The sequence below is a fragment of the Podarcis erhardii genome, assembly GCF_964252035.2.
Source record: "Podarcis erhardii genome assembly, chromosome: 3".
Classification (NCBI taxonomy): Eukaryota; Metazoa; Chordata; class Lepidosauria; order Squamata; family Lacertidae; genus Podarcis; species Podarcis erhardii.
Genome location: NC_138507.1, coordinates 90,337,909 through 90,359,278, shown reverse-complemented (window position 1 = coordinate 90,359,278; position 21,370 = coordinate 90,337,909). Strand labels below are relative to the sequence as shown.

Below are 21,370 nucleotides of genomic sequence, written 5' to 3'. Positions count from 1 at the left end.
GAAAACTATCTTTTTCCCCCATCGTTAGATTTTTTTCCAGTACCTTTGTCTTTTGTTTGTTTAATTTAAAACCAGCCACCTGACCAAATATTTCAATTAACTCTAAAACTCTTTTTGTGCTGGCTCCTGGCTGTTGTAAAGTCAAAACTAGATCATCTGCAAATGCTCTTAACTTATATTGTTTAGCTCCGAGGTGTATTCCTTCAACCAGCTGGTCCCTTCTAATCATATTCAACAACACCTCCAGGACCGATATAAACAATAGAGGGGATATTGGGCAACCCTGTCGTGTCCCTTTTTCTATTGGAATTTCATCCATGACTACACCATTCACAATTAATTTAGCTTTTTGCTCTGAATATATTGCACCTATACCGTTTTCAAAGTTTTGGCCTACCCCCATCCCATGGAGATTCCTCTTCATAAAACTCCAAGAGATATTGTCAAAGGCTTTCTCCGCGTCCACAAAAATTAAAACTGCTTTTCTATTTATATCAGTCTCCAGTAGTTCCAAAATATCTATAATATTCCTTACATTATCTGACATATATCTCCCTGGGAGAAAGCCTGTTTGATCTTTATGAATCTCCTCTAACAACACTTTTTTAAATCTTTTTGCTAAAATGTCTGCAAAAATTTTATAATCCACATTTAAGAGTGATATAGGGCGGTAGTTCTTAACTTGATGTTTCTCAGTTTCTGTCTTCGGTATAAGTGAGATGAATGCTTCTTTCCACGATTCGGGAGCCTTTTTCCCCTCCAAAATTTGGTTACACACTTCTTTCAGTGGTTGTATTAACCATTCCTTCATTTCTTTATAATATCTTGCCGTCAGTCCATCTGGCCCTGGTGATTTTCCTAATTGCATATTCTGGATGGCACCCTCAATTTCCTGATTCGTAATTTTTTCATTTAAACTCCTCTTATTTTTTTCCGAAATCTTTGATAGTCCATATTTTTTAATAAATTCTTCTATCTCTTGTTCATCTTTCAGCCCTTGTGCATATAATTTCTTAAAGAAACTTTGAAAACAATTACTAATTTCATTTGGTTTATTTATAAATTTTCCCTCTACTTCAAGGGACGTCACAGTGTTCAGCTTTTGTCTCTTTTTCAATTGCCATGACAGCAATTTCCCACATTTGTCAGCTGATTCAAAAGTTTTTTGCCTCATTTGTTTTATTTTCCATTCTATTTCTTGGTTCATCAGTTCCATGTATTGGGTCTGGTAATATTTTATTTCTCTTAAAATCTCCTGAGATTTTGGTTTTGACCTCAGTTTCTTCTCTCCTTCTTTCATCTGATTCCAAATTTTTTCTTTCTTCTCATTCTGTTGTTTCCTTTTTATCGAATTTTGTTGAATTAGGAAACCACGCATGACAGCCTTACTTGCGTCCCATATTATTCTTCTTTCCAGGTCTGTTCCTAGATTTATTTCAAAATAATCTTTCAGAGTCTTTTGGGCCTTTTTTACAATTGCTTCATCTCTAAAAAGGGTGTCATTCATTCTCCATCTAAAAGTTCCAGCTGTTGTCAATTTCATTTCCATCTTTACTGCGTTATGATCAGAGCAAGTTTTTGGGCAGATTTCTGTATTTTTAACCCTTGGTGCCAGATTACTAGAAATCCATATTTGGTCAATCCTGGTCCATGTCATTTTTGCTTCAGAGAAGAAGGTCCCCTCTCTTTCCAGAGGATTCCTTGTTCTCCAAATGTCAATCAAGTCCATTGTATCAGTCAGTTCAAAAAAAGTCTTTGGAAGTCTCCCATCCTTAGGGATTACTTGTCTTTGAGCTTTATCCATGTTTGTGGAGACAACTCCATTCATATCGCCCATCATTATAATTTTATAGTCCATAAAATCGGTTAATGTCTCATGCAACTTCTTGAAAAACTCAGCCTTCCCCTCATTAGGTGCATAAATACCTACAATCAAAATTTTTTCTCCTTGCATTTGAATTTCCACTGCCAGAAATCTTCCTTGTTCATCCTTGAAAATCATTTTTGGTTCCCATTTCTCCTTAACATAGATCACCACTCCTCTTTTCTTAACCTTATCTGGGGAAATAAATTCCAGTCCTAATCTTTTATTTGTCAAAAGTTTTCTATGTATTCTGGCAATATGAGTTTCTTGCAAACATATTATGTCTAATTGCTCTTTCTTTAATATATGAAACACTTGAGTCCTTTTTCGGGGATGGTTAAGACCATTGCAGTTCCAACTCAGAAGTTGCAGAGACATATTTGTTATTGGGTGTCTTTTCCACCAACCGCTCCAAGTTCTTGTTCCTGATCAGTCGGTGCTGGAGTCAGTCCAAATGATAAGTTTGCAATATCCGGTATTTCCCTCTCACTCACGGTTCCTTTCTGAAAGTCCTCAAAATTTCTCTCCAGAAAATGTTCCTTATCTTGGATTGTTTTTATTTTAATTTTCTTCCCTTTAAAGTTAAAGGACAACCCTTGTGGGAACTCCCATCTGAATGGAGTGTTGTTTTGTTTCAGCAAGTCCACTAAGTCTTTAAATTGAGTCCTCACTCCCAAAAAATATTTAGGAATATCTTTGTAAATCTGTATTTGAGAATTCTTAATAATCAGTGCCTTCTGGAAATGTAGGTTCAATATTTTATCTCTTTCTTCCTTGGATCTTAAAGTGATTAAACAATCCCTTGGTTTCTTGCCTTGCTTCCTGCCAATCCGGAAGGCTGTAGTTATTACAAATTCATCTTCTTCTCCTTCTAATTCATCAGTCCAAAATTCTTGAAATTTGTCTGTGAGAAATTCCCCAAGGTTGCCCTCTTCCTCCTCTGGTACCAGTCTCAATTTCAGATTCTTGCCTTTCCTCTCCAGTTCCATAAGAGCTAAGGTTGCATCATGTTCATGTACCTTCTTTACAATAGGTACAAATTTTCCCTTGACTTCCTCGGCAGTAATTTTAGCAGTCTCGGCTATTTTCCTTGTTTCCGTACTTTCTTGTATTAAACGATTTATAGACTCTGTGTTAGACGATATTGTCGTTGTGTTCAAGTCCAATCTTGTTGTTAATTCTGTCAATTTCTTAGAGTTCTCTGTAGATTGCTTAGTGAGTACTTCTAAAGATTGATTTATTTTGAGCAGTGCCTGTGTCATAGAATCCATTGATGCTGTTGTTACTTTTTCTTGTCCAGCTGCTGCTCCTGATATAGAGCTTCTTTTCTGAGCCTGCTTTTGAGCTTGCTTTGTTTTGCTTCTTGTTGATATTTCATCCAGTGGCGTGCTCATAACTCAAGGTCGTTCCCACAGGAAGGTTGCAAGTGGAAAAACCCAGTTCTTGCCTCAGTACTGCAGTCTTTCTTTTAATCCTCTAGAGGGGGAAATTGTATCCAAGCAGGAATAACAAAGAAACAGGGAAGCAAGTAGCCATACAATGTCCCAAAGGAGATAAAATCCAACCCAAAATCCTACTTTGTTACCATTTGAAAATCTGGGTCTGCCAAGTAAAGTCCCGTTACTATGTTTCAAATATAGTCTTACTTTATATCCGTAGTCCTCTCTTTTTTGACAGTTCGTTTCTAGGCGCTCACCGCTCAGGCAGCCTGATCAAAGGTATCGGCAGCGGAGAGTTTCCCTTTCACAGCTTACTTCTTCTAGCGGGTTAGATTAAGCCAAATTTTCCTTCCCCCCTACTCCCGCTCCGTGGGGGGAAGGTCTTTTCAATGTCGGGGTTTAGCAAAGTTCAAATAAAACGTTCCCTTTAAATACAGCTAGCTCTTTTCATTGCTGCGTTAATCGTGCAGTTCCGGGAGGCTGACTTCCTTAATTTTGCCTTTCCCGTTTTCAGCCGAATCTTCTTAAACATAGTCCCTTTCAAATATTTTGTAATTCCTACTCACAGGTTTTGTTGCCAATCGGTAATTTTCAGGAAGGAATCGGCGCTCTCCGTCAATGGCGACGCGGCTTCGCTCCACGAGCTGGGTTGCGATCCTCAGCACCGCACTCACACCCGATGCCGCTCCGGAGCCTTTAAAAAGGCTCCTTCGCAATACCGGGGGGTGCAAAGGTGCCCACCGAATCTCCTTGTTCACAGGCTTCAGCGCCTGTGATTTTAGGGGTCCCCCGCTCGCCGTAGCGGGTCAGACCCGAACCCGTGGAGCAGTCCTGCCTCGGAGCTCAAGGCAAAGACCGCCATTAAGACGCTGGCGCCGACCGGAAACCTAACCAATATATATTGCTCTGATTCCTGCAGAGCATTCAGTCTTGTGAATCTTCACCAACAGTTTGAAGTAGACTATGGGGCAGGGGAGATATTGGGATCAGTTCACAATTAAACGTGAACTTACCTAATTTTCAATTTCCGAAACAAAAACGCATAGTACAGAACGTGGACTTCTCCAAATTTAGCAGTGGTGTGCACAGAAATGCACATGATAGTGTAAAGTGTGCATATGAATGCATTTCAATAGTGAAAATAACATTAGAAATGCATTATTTTAGGGGAAATTGCTCTGCAAAGATGTGTATGTTAAGCGGAATCTCACACAAAAGTGTGTATATTGGGAGAAAATCATGCTGAAGTATCTTCATGTGCACTTCAAAAAGGCACACACAAAACGATGTGAAAATGTGGAGAACTGAACCTTCTGGAAAAAGAGAAACTGAGAGAAACCAAAATTGGTATATTTGCCCATCTCTACTGTGTATAATTCAAAGTCATAAAATGCAATGCAAGTGCAATAAAAACAAGGTATTTAGAAGTTGGAAACAATGGTGGGGAAGCTGAAGATGTGCCTTGCCTGAGGTTGCCTTCTGGTCCAACTCTGGCCCAGTCTGTACCTTGATTTTTCAGAGTTAAGAGCTCAGATATGATGCTAGTAGTTCAGGGAATAGTTTGCTGCTTTTCAAAATTTGAGCAACTGAGATTTTGTTCAGCAACTTTGTTTAAAAAAACAAGACTGGGGCTTGCAGCATGCGGCGTGCTCTGGGTAATAAGATTATCCAACCAACGTTGTATCTCTGTGTTCTGCACTGCAGAACAAAGAGAGAGCCATGCATTTGCCAGTACAATGCACAACAGCATTACGGTTGTTTGCAGATGGAAAATGCTACACTGCAGTCTCTCGAGCTAGTTAAAGGGGTTCCATTTCAGTGCCGCTACTTTCATCTGTGGAGATCAAAAGCTGTGCTCCAAATTGAATTACTCAAAACTACCATAACATGTGGCAACCTGTAGAAACCAATCTGTATGACGTTTTAATGGCATATGTGTGACACCCGGAAGATTTCTTTTCGTCGGTCCATGGAGGGAAGAGAGGGGAAGGGGAATCAATAATATACAAAGGAGAAACATTCGTTTTTTTTATGGAAATGACCTCCTCTGAGGCAATGTAGTCAGTGTTTAAAAGAGCTTTGAATACCTGTTTTGATATTCTTAAGGCTTCGGGCAAATGTTACATACAGATTTTAGATCAATGTGAGTTTCATGGAAATTACCCAGAGTGGGTAGGGGAATTAGATCAGTCTGTGACTCAGTTCTTTCATATTTATATTCAGATTCAGACTATATAAATGGCATCTTCATATACATTTAGTGGTGTGATAAACTAAGGGGATGGAAAATTGGAATGGAGAATAATGCCACCTACCCAAAAGGCCAGCTCTTGGCTCCAGCGTTTATTCCTAATTCCCCTTTCTGATTAGGCGTTCTTCTGTGTACCCCTAATCACCTTCCTGGAAGTTATTCCCCATTCTGGGTGTTGTGAGTTACCCTGATTTCGCTTCTAAAGTGAAAACACAGCGTACAGAATCCTTTGTCCTTCCATTTCATATTGCTGAATTTTGGATGCAGTTTGCCACCTCCGTCAGTTCCTTCATTTGCATCTCCACACACACGGACACTTTTCTACATAAACAAAGCTACATGTACAAATTGCTTTTGTTTTGTTTTGGCAGTGCTTGTACCTGTTTCAGTGTGATCAAGCATATCATGATTGTATTAAGATTGCTATTTTGTGCGTTTGCCTAGAGTTTATCAGTGTGCAGGACTTTTAGCAATGTGCAGGATTTGAATTTGCACATCATTAAAATACCACCAGTAACATACCCACAAGGAATCTAGATGCAATCACACACACACACACACACACACACACACACACACACGAAGGTAGCTTTTTAAATGGTCGTTTGTATCAATGAAGATGCAAATGAACTGAAGAAAATGGAAGTGATAGAAAATAACATATGCTTCCATCCTGAAATTTAGTTTAAAAATTATTTTAGCTTAACCAGGATCTAGGAGAAGTAGAACAAAGGGACAGAGTGAAGCCATGGAAGGGAAGGGGGAATATTTATTGCATGGTCCTCCCTCCCACCTTGTGTTCTCACAGCAATCCTGTGAAACCGGTTAGGCTGAGCCGAAAATCGCTTGAGTGAGCTTCACACCTAAGTGGGGATTTGAACCCAGGCCTCCCTTCTCCTGGTATGATGCTGTAACCACGACAGCACACTGGCTTCCAAATTCTTTCATCCTTATGTCTGAATCACATCCAAATATTTTTTTAAAAATCATTATTTTATTTCATAGAGTTGAGGGCTATTGATGACTACTGGTCACAATAGCTATGCTCTGCCTCCACAGTTAAGAGGCTGCAATCCTTCAGAGCACCAGTTGCTGGAAACCACAGGAGGGGAGAGTGCACTTGTGTTCGAATCCTACTTGGTGGTTTCCCAGAGGCAACTGTTCAGCCACTGTGAGAACAGGATGCTGGACTAGATAGGCCAGCAGGCTTTTCTTACATTCTTAACTTCAGATTCTAGATTCCAGATTCCAGATTCTCACTGCCACTTTTGATATGGCAGCACAATCATAACCATGTTTGGTCCAATGCAGGGATGCAACAAGGCAGCAATTTCACCCACCCACAACAGTCACCACAAGATAACCTTTGCATATAACTCTGACTGGATAAGGTAATTAACCTCCCTCCACTTGCAGTTCTTTACTAAGTGAAGTTACCACACCCAGCAAATGGTTCACATTAACAACATTTTGAATTGTCTTCACTGCTCCCCTTTCTTGGCTCAAGCTACTGTTACTAGGATTAGCCTGTACCGCTCACATTGTAATGCATCTTCTTTCTCAGCTAGCTTCTTCTTTCTTCTTCTTTTGACTAGCTTCTTTTTCACAGACTGCGGTAGCACTGCCAAATCATTAACATCACATTTACTTTGTCGCACAGTTTAGTTGGGTTGAAATGAACAGGACTTGAATGTCAACAACTATGTACCTTATGAGGGTTATACTCTATACAGTTTCAGGCTTGTCCAACTTCCAAGAGACTGCAATCTACTCGCACTATTAAAAAAACTGGCAGTGATTACCCACTAGATTGACCAAAGTTGTTAAGCTTTTATTGGGAGATCAAAGTTGTCTCTAGGGGTGGGTGGGAGGGGTCCCAAGATCTACCGTAATCTACCACAGGCACCCCACAATCTACCAGTAGATTGTGATCTACCTGTTGGCCATCCCTGCCCTACATATATGGTGTAGTGCCTACCGTGTTGATTTGGAACTTGGGAGACTAGGGATCAAACTCCTCCCCGTACTGAAGCTATGAAGCTCACTGGATGACGTTGGGGCAGCCGGTCTCTCAGAATACGTTACTTCACTGCGTTTTTGTGGGGATCAAATGGAGAGGGAGGAAGAACCAAGTATGTCACCTTTGACTCCTTGGCAGGGGCTGTGAATGTAAAAATATATGCCACCCCTTCTCTCTTCTCTCTCCAATGCGCCTTCCTGCCAAATCTGCACTCCTTTGCAGGCCCCCTTCTCCCACACCTGGCCAACCCATTCTCTTTTCCTCTCGCCAACCCCCCTACTCTTTACACCTTACCCACCCACTCACCTTTCCCCTCACAGCTTGCCCAGCCCTAACCCTTTTAGAGGAGGGTGGGAGATGCTTCAGAGAGCCCTTTGCCAGACCATTTTCTGAAGTGCTTCCCACCTTGCTTTAAATGCTCCTCCAGCAACATTTAATGGGAGGAGGCCATGATTCAGAGACCCATTTGCTAAATCGCTGTCCAAAGCATCTTCCACCATCACTTAAACTTTTCTCCTTCCTCAACAGCTCACCTGGGCTGCGCTCTGGTCCATTGTTATGCTGCAGTTGGCATGGCCACCTATAGGCTGCCACACAAACTGCAGCATGATGACAGTCATACACAAATATATATTAGAGAGAGATTATATAAAATACGCCATAGAAACCTGATGCATCTGGAAAAACAGAAGTGAATTCTTTGTTACACCTAGATTAGTTTTGGCAATCTGAACTCTGCTGCCTTTTTCTAAAAGTGCAGTTACCCAAAACACTATTTTCTTCCTGTCTTTTCCCCCTTATCAAGTATGCCAGCCTGTTCTTAAGCATATGTGTGATCCTGCCATCTCCCTCTGCTTCTCTATTATATTCATGATGTTTAGCTTGTTAAATGTTGAATATCATCTGCCTTTTGGTGGGAGGTGGCGGGGAGGTAAAAACAGAGTCAAGAAGAATGGGTATTTTTCTCATATTACATTGCTTAAGCGACATATTCAGAAGGAAAAAACAACAACATAGGTTGTTGCACAATGGCAAGTCAAAGGGGTAAGAAATACTTGCCTGACCCTATGAACCCATCGTGAAGGGGCAGCAGCTAATTAGATACGGAGCCACTTTTCCAAGAATGGTACAAGGGGATGATGCTCTGACACCAGGACCTGGTCATACGCCAGACCCAACACTCAAATAGGAGCAGCCCACCTCTTATTCATTCTGGGTGGCTAGAGGGATAGGACTGCTGTTGCTGGATTCTCCATCATCATCCAAAGAGGTCAAAGATTGTCAGGTTCCTTGTAATTTTCACCTTCATAACCTTGGCTGGAAAGAAGCTTAAGCTTTCTCAGTCTGAAGGTCATGTGCCTCTTGATCAATACAAGTTCATGAATATGGAGGGCACTGTGCACCTATTATCTCATTGATGAGCACCCAAATGCACTTTATGCCTCCTTTGTCCAGAGACGGTTTTCATCAATGTCAGAAATGAAATCAACATGAAGGATGGGCTCTTGATATAGAAAATAGTTTGGTATACTGGTACTTGGTATATGAAACAACTACTAAATTGCCATTATTTTTCAACCAGATATGGGGATTTTTCTTCATGCCTTCATTTTTCCTGTTTTAATCTTCTCCCTTGCTATGTGGTGTTTTTTTCTCTCCCCTCCCTCCCTCTCTCTCTCTCTTTCTTTTTACTTCTTTCAAGGTCGCCTGCTCCCACCTGCAGGAGTACATTTAATTTTTCACCAGAGATATCAGAAGTGTGTCTTATTATTCCTGGTATAAGGTTTTTGCCTGCTCATTTTATTCAACATATGCTCCGTTGCATCTGGCCCAAGCCTACTGGGATCACAAAGTGTTAAGACACCAAGACTGCCGGCAAGATGGCCCTCTGTTTTCTTATTAGCAATTAAGCTGATGAACATCAATTTCTGTGCGAGATCCATCATTTTCAGAACGATCAAAATGGCTCAGGAATGGTTTATGTTGGAAGCCTATGCAGCACTCTATTTAGAAACCTTTACCCCATTAGTTTGAAATTCTGTAGATTCTCATGTATGGTTTCACACTTCTTTTCCTCAAGGCATTGTGAAAATAGGAACTATGTGAGCACCTTTGACATCCCACTAAAGTTAATGTGAATCTGCCATTTATATTATAGATTGGGATTACATCCTTTATGGCTTGGCATTATGAGCTACCTGGCTAACATCAGAACAAAGGGATAACTCGTTCCCTTGAGTCCTAGCACCTACTTTAGAGATGAATTACTAAAACAAGATCAGCCACTCTGTGGCATTACTAATTGCCCCTAGGGTAGGAGAGGCTAACCCATCGCCCTCCTGCCATTGCTGGACTTCAACTCCCTCCAGCTTCAGTCAGCATGGCCAGTAGCCAGGAGGGATGGGAGATGTGGCCCAGCAACTTCTGGAGGATCAAAGGTTAGCCACTCTTGCTCTAGGGCTCCAGTGGTCACTGTGTTGTGGAATGCTGAGCTGTATTCAGGGGAGAGAGGTTGTTGAGCCTGTGGTTCTGCTGCTGGCAAAACCACACCAAAGCAGATTTGACTTAACAGGAACTGTGCTGTATGAATGTTATTTATTTAAAAGCATTTTTTATATGCCACTCAATATTTCAAAAAAAAATCTTTAAGCAGTGTACAGTCTAAAAAAAAAACAATATAATGTTAAAACGAAAATACAACCTAAAACCAGGAAAATAACAATATTTACAAAAGCTAATAAAGCAAATTCAGAAGATTCAGACATGTAAAACAATGTCCAGTCTTATGTATCAGGGAAGGCCTGAGAAAAAGGATAAGTCTCCAGTGAGACAGCTGAAGGTTGCAGCTTCACATATGGCAAAGGAAAGAGCGCTCCGCAGTACAGAGGAAACAGCAGAAAATGCCACCCCACTATAATATTTTGTAGGGTGCGGTGCCTGGAGTGGAATTTCCCCAAATGATTTAAGTGAGCTTACAGGTCTATACAGGGGCTGGAAATATAGAATAATAGAATTGTAGAGTTGAAAGGGACTCCAAGGGTCAGTTACCATTTCAGCTACTTTTGTGACACACCGTACCTTACTAATGATGTCATCACGCCAAGCCACTGCAGAAGGCCTCTGAGCATTTATGGATAGGTTTGTCCAAGGACCACCTAAACTGCAACCACCCCATTAGATTATAGAATATTTAGTGGAACTATAGATTCCAGAATACAAAACAAATTCCTGAAGAGAGGCACAAAAGTTTAGCAGGCATATGCTGGAACATGTAGGTCCATCTAGGGCAGAATCAGGAGATTCTGTCTGCCTTTGCTCCAGGGTTTCACATCAGAACCAACTGTCTTGCAGAACAGACGTGGTTAACTGTCTACAAAGTCTTTCTCAAAATAATAAAAAATTCAAATTATTATGTTTATATGCTGCTTTCACCCAATATGACATACATGTGGTTCTAAGACAACGATCAGACTCAGGCCTGCATCCTTTTAGCAAGGTTGCAACATAATGCTACCTTCATGTCTTTGCTTGGGTTGCAGCCAATATCTATTATGGCTAAGCTTCTACTGAGTGATAATACTCATTTCATGATTTATGAACACTAGTGATTTATATTACAGTACGTTAGCCTTTTCCATTATTTGAAGAAAGGTGTTTCAGAAAAAAGCTGGCAAAGCTATTATGCCATATAAAGATTTCTATAAATGTTAGAATTTTTCATGTGTTCCATTGAGAAAGAGATTTTAATAATAATAACTGTTCTGGTTGGTAACATTTTGGATTGCCCACCTTTCTGACTTCAGTGTCTGCTCAATGTATATGGTGAGCTTTGATGTAAAATGGCTGTCACCCATCCTGTACCCACTTACTTGGAAGTAGACCAATTGAATGTTTATTTCTGTTGAATGCAGATATTTATATATGATTGTGCTGTATATGCACATGGTGGAATGTTTGCCATTAACATGTTATATTACTATAAGATTGTAACCCTTTGCTCATTACCTAGGAATAAGTCCCATTGTCCTCAAAGGGATTTTCTTCTGAGTAGACATTATTTGATTGCAATTTAAGGGAATGAAGGCATTTTACACTCTGGCTTTCTGAAGAAGAGAAGAAGAAGAGTTTGGATTTGATATCCCGCCTTTCACTCCCTTTAAGGAGTCTCAAAGCGGCTAACATTCTCCTTTCCCTTCCTCCCCCACAACAAACACTCTGTGGGGTGAGTGGGGCTGAGAGACTTCAAAGAAGTGTGACTGGCCCAAGGTCACCCAGCAGCTGCATGTGGAGGAGCGGAGACGCGAACCCGGTTCCCCAGATTAGGAGACTACCGCTCTTAACCACTACACCACACTGGCTCTCTGCTATAAAAGCCCACAAGGAGCATTTCAGAAGCAATTAAAACAGCATAAAAATACCCAGAATAAGAACAAGTGAAGACTGCAAACCTGTGCACACTTACTTTCCAGGGAGTAAGCCCCATTGTATGCAGCATAAGTTAGTTTTAAATAAATATGCATTGGATTGCACTGAAAAACATAAGCCCAAGCGGAGCTAAAAGCAATAACAGCTAATAAATCTCAATTGTCATTAGGTTTAATTGCATCCACTCTCTTCATCTCTACAAATAGTAGCTAATAATTAGGGCTGTGTAGCCGATTTGTGCCAGATCTGGATTAGGTTGTGGCAGCTACAAATTGCTACAGAGCGGGGGCGGGGGGCGGGGGGGGGCGTTTCAATTCAATTTGTGCTGATTTGTGCCGATCCAGAACTAAAAACAGAAACAAAACACCAGCCTCTCTAAAGCCGCAAAGACTGTCTCCAAGGTGTTTCAATTAATTACAACACCATTTAAGGAGAACACCAGGGTTAGGCAAAGACAGGAATTGGCTCATTGTAGAGTTGTAGAATTTCATTCAATACTCTCAAATACAGTGTTTAGGAAGAGCGAAGGCAAAGCTTCAAGATGCAGCAAGCTCACACTTCCCATACACTTTTGTAAATACCGTCTCTTTGAAATAGTTTGGTGGCATTTGTTCAGTTCCCTACCTGGCCTTAAAGCTGTTTGTTTCCCATCCTTTCCAATTCAATCCCAGCCAAGTTTGTTGTCTGTGTCTTAACCATTGTTACATAGGCAGTGTTACTTTCCCTTATTCTCTCTGCTCCCAATTTCGGCCCTAGTTCTTCAGCTTAAGTTTGCATTTGATTTATAGCTGAGTCTGTTTCTCTATCCATCTTTATTGCTATTTTGGTGTGTGTGTGTGTGTGTGTGTGTGTGTGTGTGTGTGTGTAAGCCTTGTGAATACATTGCACAGAGTCCAGTACACTGTTCATGGCCATGAGAGTACAAGATTCAGAATTATGGATCCGGATCTGGATTGAACTAGAAAATAGAGTCGTGGTGTATTTCCTCACCGTTGCAGATTCTACACTTCACTGCCATTAATGTGAGACAAAGGAACCAACAGTCAGAGAAGATTGTATTTGCTACTCAGTGTATATTTCTATGTCTCTTTCAGATCATTGGCTCTTCAATACTTGTGGTGCTAATGGACCTCAAGGGCCCACCCAGACCCAATGCAATGATGCCTATAGGAACTCCAATCTCAGTGTAGTGGTAGGGACAGAGGATAATTTTCCAGGTGTACAAGTGTGGAGAGTGCCTGCAACCAATACTTACAGGTAAGAGTTCTATTATTTTCATTAGTTCCAGAGGACTTTCCAAGCCTTTTCTCTGAAACCTATTATCCAAGCCAGGGCTCATCTCTTGAGCATGAAAAGTTGTAATGAAGAGAGCGTCAAGGAGTGTGTCTAAACTGCCTTCCCATTATCACCAAGGACTGGAGCTAGAGTTTGCCAAGTTTTAAAGAGGCACACATCTGCAATCTATACCATATTGTGCCTGCCGCAGTGACTGGCTTAAGGGCATGCAGTTGCTCAAGGAATTAAATAAAGATTGCCTGGAATATTCCTAGATGTAGCAAATGATTGTCCATCAGAATACTTGATCATAAAAATGGACAAAGGAGAGAATAATATTGAGTGGTGCCCAGATGCATATGTGTGTTTATTCAATTTCTATTCCTCCCTTTCTCAAAGTTACCTGGGACAGCAAACACCAAAGGCAATTGAAAACAAAATAAAAAACCCATTTAGAAATCTAAAAACTGTTTTTAAAAAGAAATCAAAAACATCTAAAAATATCCCCATACCCTCACACCTAATGACAAGTGTGTCAGGATGAGTATATTTCAGCAATCAAATTTCTGGGTAAAGTGGAATATTTGTAAGTTCCTCCTGGACGTAAATACAGTTGTACCTTGGAAGTTGAACGGAATCCATTCTAGAAGTCCGTTTGACTTCCAAAACGTTCAGAAACCAAAGTGTGGCTTCTGATTAGCCGTAGGAAACTCTTGCAGCCAATTGGAAGCCGTGGAAGCCCCGTCGGACATTCGGCTTCCAAAAATAGTTCGAAAACCGGAACACTAACTTCTGGGTTTCGATCGTTCGGGAGCTGATTTGTTTGGGAGCCAAGGCATTTGAGATCCAAGGTACAACTGTAATGAAAGAGACAGGTGCAGCTCACCAGGGAGGGGAGTCCATAGATGGGGAACAACCACCAAAAAGGCCATGTCATGGGTCAATGCCAACCACACAGCACCCAGTATTAGCACCACCAGCAGGGCCTCCCCTGACAATCATAAGGCTTGAGATGGAATGACCACAGTACCATCAAATTCAATATATATGTAATTAGAAAGTTGCCAAGACAGGTCAGCATGGCTGCAGTTGATTTTAAAAGAGAGAAAAGCGAATGAAGTTTTTAAAAGGAAGTTGAAAGGGAAAACCAGGAAGGTAAAATATTTTCAAGATGTTTGGTGGCAATTTAAAACCACAATGATAGATGTTTAACTGGGATGTAATTTAGAGGGTAGTGAGTTATGTTTTTTAGGTGGGGTCACCTGTCATTTTTTAGTGGGATGGGTTGGATTTGTCTTTTCTATATATTCTTGGATGAATATGTTTAAGTATGCTGTATTGTCATTTTATATGGGGTTTTAATGTTTGTTTGTTTTTGCTGTAAGTCACTTTGGGACACATTTTGCACACACAAGCATGTCCCGAATTGATAGGTACCAACAAGACAGATTATGATAGGTACCAAAAAGACAAAGAATTTGGTTAAGTTGAGAAACTTTAAAATGCTAGTAGGATTCATTCAGAAATAGAAATCTTACCCAAAGTAGTTCAAAAGGATCACTAATACCTTGTTCAGGTGTAACAATTCCAACTTAATAAGCCACTATTTATTAAGCCAGGAGCAAGCCTTAAACCTACAAGCTCCCCATCACTCCTCTTCCCCTCTTATATGCCACCTTCAGTACCTAATATGTGATTACTTTGAGACAGAATTTTCTGATAAATCTAAAGCACAAAACAGTGCTGAATTTTCACCTGATCATATAACATGTTATGAAACAAGAATTTAGTCAAGCCCTGAGAATCTTAATTTTAATCAGCTTGTTATAACAATCCACATGATTATGTTAAATGAAATGGGTATGTTACCGATAACATTTTGTGCCTAAATAATTTGTTTATTTTATTTATTTATTTAGTATTAAATTTGTGTACCACTCTTCAAAATCTCAGGGCAGTTCACAGCATAAAAATACAATATAGAAACACAAAATAAATAATGAAAACAAGAACAAAAATAAACCCAATAAACCCAGCCCACCCACAATGGCATTTAAAAGGATTGTTGTTGTTGTTTAGTTGTTTAGTCGTGTCCGACTCTTCGTGACCCCATGGACCAAAAGGATATAGGATGTTAATCAGCCAATAACCATTCACACAAATATCCCTGTTGAAGCAATAACTTTCTCCACTGCCACTGAGAAGCCCAGGCACTGAATTCCATACATTTTAAATTGAAACCCTTTGAGTGTGCCACTGATTTTAATGCAGAAGTCCTTGCTGAAAAACCATGGTGATGGCTTAAAATATCTGAGGTATGATTGAGAGCTTGTGTTGCCTTTATGTGAGCTTTTTCTGTTTTGGTTTGTGTGGAGGGGTCGACAAGTTTAATTGTTTAGTAGTTCGAAAATTGGGTAAAGGGATCTGGAATGTAAGATGATTTGGTTTATTTAAAGAACCAGAAGAGGGGGTAGAGGGAAGTCCGGGGATTTGGGCGGGGGGGGGGGAGGTAAAAATGTGTGTGTTTTTGGTTATTTTTTGATGTTAATGAGTAATGTGTGGGGTAATCTGGTATTGATACAATGTGGTATATATTGGATTTTTGTAATTGAAACCTAATAACATTTTTAATAATATTAAAAAGAAATGTTGGGTTCTGAACCACCCTCCTTGACTCAGTATTACAGCCATACAAAATAACAAAGAGCAAGAGTCTAGGAAAATGGACTAAGAGAGGTTCCAAATCTGCTCGCCTACCCATTTTCAGGGCGATTGATGATAATGAAAAAACTAATGATGTTTCACTCAGCCATCCAGAAAAGAATGACTTGCCTGTGGGGGAACGGGTGAGAAGAATTTTTCAAGACTGGCATATAGTATGTAAGCATCTAAAATATAACCCTGAAGCAAAATAGAGGAGCAGTAAATTATATGCACAGAAGTCTCATTTCTTTAATGTTAATGCCTGGGGAAGAAGCAAAATTCACCAGCAACCCTGGGCTGACTTTGTTCTATGATACATTCGCAAGCAGATCAAAAGTTGCAGGCCATTGATATACTGACTGATTTTTATGGGATGTTGCACATTGTATGTCCATGTTTGAATAATTAGTGCCAGTCATTTAAAAGTTGTGGTGGGTCATTCACAAGATTCTCAGCGCCGGTGAGACATCACAACCTGTTGCACAGTTCCAGTAACACAAGCTTACTTGGGACATCAGGCAGGCACAATAATTTGAGTTGACATCCCTGTTCTGAAAGCAGCCACTATTAATGCCTTATTTCAGTATTGCAAAGGGGTTTCCCTGGGGGGTCTCTAGCTGAGTGCCTGTGGGTGCCATCAGTACCTCTTAGCATGTCCACTAAAGATCTCAGTCTGTCTGGGCCATTGTGTGTTCCTGTCTCTTGTGGATATGGCAGCCATTGTTTTGACTGGCACCCATAGCACATTCTCAAAATTCCAGAAATGCCCACTACTTAAAATGGTTGGCATCTACAGGGGCCTAGGCCAATTTGACCATTGATTGTTGCTACCCTCGTGCCATTCTGCCTGCCGTGCCTCCGAAACCCTTGAAAAATCCTTACTACATACCCTATTTTGCCAGCCCATGAACATCACTTGCCCCTTGTACAGTACCAAGACCTGATGAGGTTTCTCCTTTTTGCCAGAGCAGTAACACCACTCTGGCGTTGAAGTTCTGGTGTAGGGTGCTAAGCTGCTTCTACCGTTGCAGCAAAATTGCCCTGTCCTGACTTAGGCCTAGTGAAAGTGTCTAGTCGCAGTGTCTAGTCCTGTGCACTGTTGCCAGCAGACCCAGAAACCGGAACAGCAAGTATTTTAAAACAGTGGCCCCCATTCCATTGCTGTATAGTGCAATCGTATGCATGTCCACGCAAAAGTCCCACTGTTTTCATGTGAGTAGGTTTAGGATTGCAGCTTTCTCCCTCATCTACTGTTAAGTGGGACCAAAGTTCTCTTTGGTTCCAAAGGTTTACTTGTCTTAACTGGCTGGAGGCTGGTGAGGGAGAAGAGAAGACAGCAGCAATTGCAAGAAAAGGGCAAGTGGAGATTGTGCATCTTCAGGTCCAAGTGAATTGTTGTGCATCATCTCTTCAGTGTGCAAAGCCATTTTCTACCCTCAGTTGTATCCCAGAGGAAGAGAGGGAGAGAGGGAGAGAGAGAGGGAGAGAGAGGGAGAGAGAGAGAGAGAGAGAGAGAGAGAGAGAGAGAGAGAGAGAGAGAGAGAGAATGAATCTACATACCGGTACATGCAAGCAATGCTCCTGCTGCTAAAAACACAATAGCTCCTTTAAAAGGTTCCTTCTTAGAAAATGTTTAATTCTGCTTCCATTTACGGAAAACAAAAATGCATTCTTATCCTGTCAATTATTCTGTGTGGTTTCGTTCTGCCAAACTACATGGGAGAAACAATCTGTTACTCCCTATGTTTGTCCCGTCCGTATGTTTCTAAGGAATATGTGTGAGCACCTCATAACTGACCCGTTATGCGTGTGTTTTGTATTTGCGGATTGGAGCAAATACAAATGTCATGTAAGAAACTCAACATACTCGCCTCAGATCCTCAGCCTTCTGCAAATGCAATGGTGTTCTGTTTTAAACAAAAGGAACTCTCTTTTACTATTAACAGAAGTTTGAAAAAGAATCAGCAGGATTCAATTTGATTTCTCTCCCCAACCTTCAACACTCCTAATAACACAATATGTTTGAAAATTTCTCCCTGCTTTTTATAGCCAGGTTCAGTGTTAAACACAGCAACAGTAATAGAGAAATGTATGTCTGTTTTGCAAAAGTGAGTCCCTATTTCTGACTCTGGTGATTTTTCATGCATTTCTATTACTTTAGCAACTTTTACTCATTCTGACAAGATGGTCATTGGCATTCATAGGAGCTCTGCAAATTTGCAGCCTATTATCAATGGCCGGGCCAATAACCTCTTTGTAGCCATTGGCTTTGACAAATCTGGAGTAACCGTGACCCAGGGTTTGCCGCTCCTCATCCTTCACAGCTGGTGAATGAGGCACTAGCCATGTCTCTCTGGGTTCCCGGCTTTATAGCTTATATGCAAAATCTACTCATACACAGAAAAATATGGCTCCTAATTGCAGCCAATTAGCCCTGCCAGCTTGCCTTGCTCAATAGTGCACCTCATTAGCCATTATAGCTTCCTGCTGAAAATCAGCTCAATGATTCCTGTTCCTCGTAGCATCTGTTCAGGGGACCCTATCCTGTGCCATCGCTTTCTCTCTTGCGTCCATTCCTGCCTTATGGAAGAATGATTGCTTGGGTCGCAGAAAGTGACATGAACATCATTGGGTCAGAGTCCAAGAATCCCCTCTGCTTTGTGATCTGCTTGGAGCTCTGTATTCAGTCTGACAGCCAAGCCTTTGCTTGTATCTGTCTGTTTTGGAAAGAGCATAGAGTCTAGGTATCCTCACTGCAGCAGAGCCAAGATGAACGACTAAGTTAAAACAAGGAAAGTTGGGGGGAGGAAAAATCTGAAAAATCCTACTTCTGCCTCAGGGGAAGGCCAGGTTATTCTGTGCTCAGAATAAATGATACCAATGGTACGTGTTGTGTAGATTTTATTCCATTGGCACTCCTTGGCTTATTCCTTCTCTTCTTTTACTTGCAGAGTCTCAGGCTATGGGGCATCTGGTGGCAAAGGGAAGAACAGTATCATGAGGTCACATGGCGTTTCTGTGGTTGGAATATTTAAACTCCAGAAGAATGATAACTTGTATATTTTGGTGGGACAACAAGGAGAAGATGCCTGCCCTAGTGTAAGTTATCATCCATCCTGATGAAGGCCATCCCCCCAACCCCATCCATGAACACATTGAGACACTCTGTTTGGATTGAAATATCTGGGCCTTGAGAGTTAAGGCACACTTATTTATTAAGAATGGATTAGGAATGGACAGATCCGTCAATTTCAGTTCTCTCTGTTTCTCATTTTTCCTACTTCAAATTCAGTTTTCCACATTTCTTTTTTTTTAAGGATAATTTTTTATTAACTGACCAATCACATCAAATCAAACCAAATTACATAAATTCCAAATTACACAGCCGAATTTTAATTTTTTGTTGGGGGTACCCATATTTCAAGTTCCGAAGGGGGTCCAATCAACTTCTTGCTTCTTGCTGCTGTTTTAATGTCCACAAATCTAACCATATGATGTTCACAGTACTATCCAGTCCTTTCTTATTGTTTTTCCACATCTCTTGTTGTTATTTTCATATATTTTTCCTTTCTCTTTGTGACCTCTGATAGTCTCCACAAGCTGGTTAAAACCGTTTGTAATACTGCGTGGATATTATTTTTTATCCAGTAGCCCTATCCAGACATTTTCCATATAACATCACTTCCATACATCAAAACAGTCTTAGCGTCATTAATCTTCACCAATCTGCCTCCTTTCTCAAAACCTCTGAGGAGATTCACCAGGAATGCAGTCTGAAAACAAGTCCGTTCCTCCTCCCGGCTATAAATCCTTTGGCAAGATGGCGACTCTGAATTAACTGCTGCGCCATTCCAAAAGCTCTTGTTGCTTCTCGATCTCCATAAAGCATACTTTTGGTTAAAGTTTATCTCCACACAGAGCTTAATCATCCTGCTTGGGTCAGTTCAACCGACGGTACTAATGAGGAGGGGTTCTTAGTACAGTTTTCCACATTTCTACAGTAATTTGCAATATAGATTTTTATTTTATTTTAAATACTGATGATAATTCATCAGTATTTCAGTGCAAATTTCTCCTAATAAGCACATGCTTGTATGCAGTTTTGGCTAATATACACATTTTTGCAAGCAATTTTCCCCAATATATTGCATTTTTCTATGTTGTTTTCATATCTATATACATTTTTATGCAGCCTTTCCTCTGATATATACATTTTTGTAAACACCGGTTGGAAACTGCATCACACATTTCAGATAAGTGCAAATTTTGAAGGACAGCTTGTTCCCGTTCTTGTATTGTTTCAGAAAAAGTGAATTGCTTTGGTTTGCCTACCTTTAAATGCAAACTGAATCAAATTTCTCCCCACATCCCTAGTGGAGAGATGTAGGCTCAGATTTAGATAGACCACTAGGGGAGTTTTTGGTAATTTGCTGTTTTTATGTACATGTTATAAATTAATCAGTGAGAAGCAGATGGTTAATCAACTAAAGATTCCTTAATCAATTGGAGGCTTTCAACTGAAGCAGAGGAAGCTGAAAAACAAAAGTTTTAAGCAGGGATCATTTTGAGGAGCCAATGAGAGAAGGCTGTGCATCTTAAACAAAATAAATTTATATTCAAGATGGCCCTGGCAATGAGACTGGAATGACACATCTACACACAGGACAGTAGTCAGAGGTAGGACCAAAATGGCATCCCTAGATGGAGTTAGGACCATAAGAAGTTGCTTAATACCAAGACTGGCCATTGGTCCATCTAGCTCAGTTTGGGACCTTTTGTATGCAAAACGCATGGTCTAACACTGAGCTACATGTAAAAACATTCAACTACCAGTGTGGCATCATCACTTCCTGGGTCCCCCCCCCCCCGTGTATTATTGGCTGCTACTGCCAAAGGTAGAGAAATACACGATGTGATGATGTTACATTGTGAGGTGAGTGTTCCTACATGGTACATGGGAACTTAACACAGAGGTGAAATTTTAGAAGGTAGTAGCATCTCTGTGAAGAGGAATTTAAATAATCTGAGAGCTACTTTCAGTAGTTTCCACTTCTCTGTCTCATAACACTCAGTGAACATTAATGGAATGGAAGAAAGGGATCGCAAGACCATTGAATTAAGTTCTCATGTTACTGAGTATGGGGGGAAAATGAATTCAGGTTGTGTGTTCCTTTTTTTCCTAATACATTTTTTTTTTTTTTTTTTAGCTTAGCTTAGCTTGTGTCCCTTATGTGAAAACTCCAAGACAACTGATTCTTTTTGGAACTGCACAGTGCTTTTTCCACTGAGCATTAAGAATTCAGCAGGGTTCTTTCCTTGAGTATATTTCAGATGACTAGGGTCTGGACACCAGATTCTTATGCTGTTATTACAGGATGAAGAATGAAAGTGGG

The 21,370-nt window shown here is 40.6% G+C and overlaps 1 protein-coding gene across 1 annotated transcript in view; it reads left to right on the top strand.

Moving 5' to 3' along the window:
- ALK (ALK receptor tyrosine kinase) overlaps positions 1 to 21,370 on the top strand; it is a 608,021-nt gene that overhangs the window by 529,866 nt on the left and 56,785 nt on the right. Inside the window, exons 12-13 of the mRNA XM_081854122.1 lie at positions 13,094 to 13,256; positions 18,929 to 19,076. Of these exons, the coding sequence (XP_081710248.1) occupies positions 13,094 to 13,256; positions 18,929 to 19,076 (311 nt within the window). The remainder of the gene's footprint in view (positions 1 to 13,093; positions 13,257 to 18,928; positions 19,077 to 21,370) is intronic.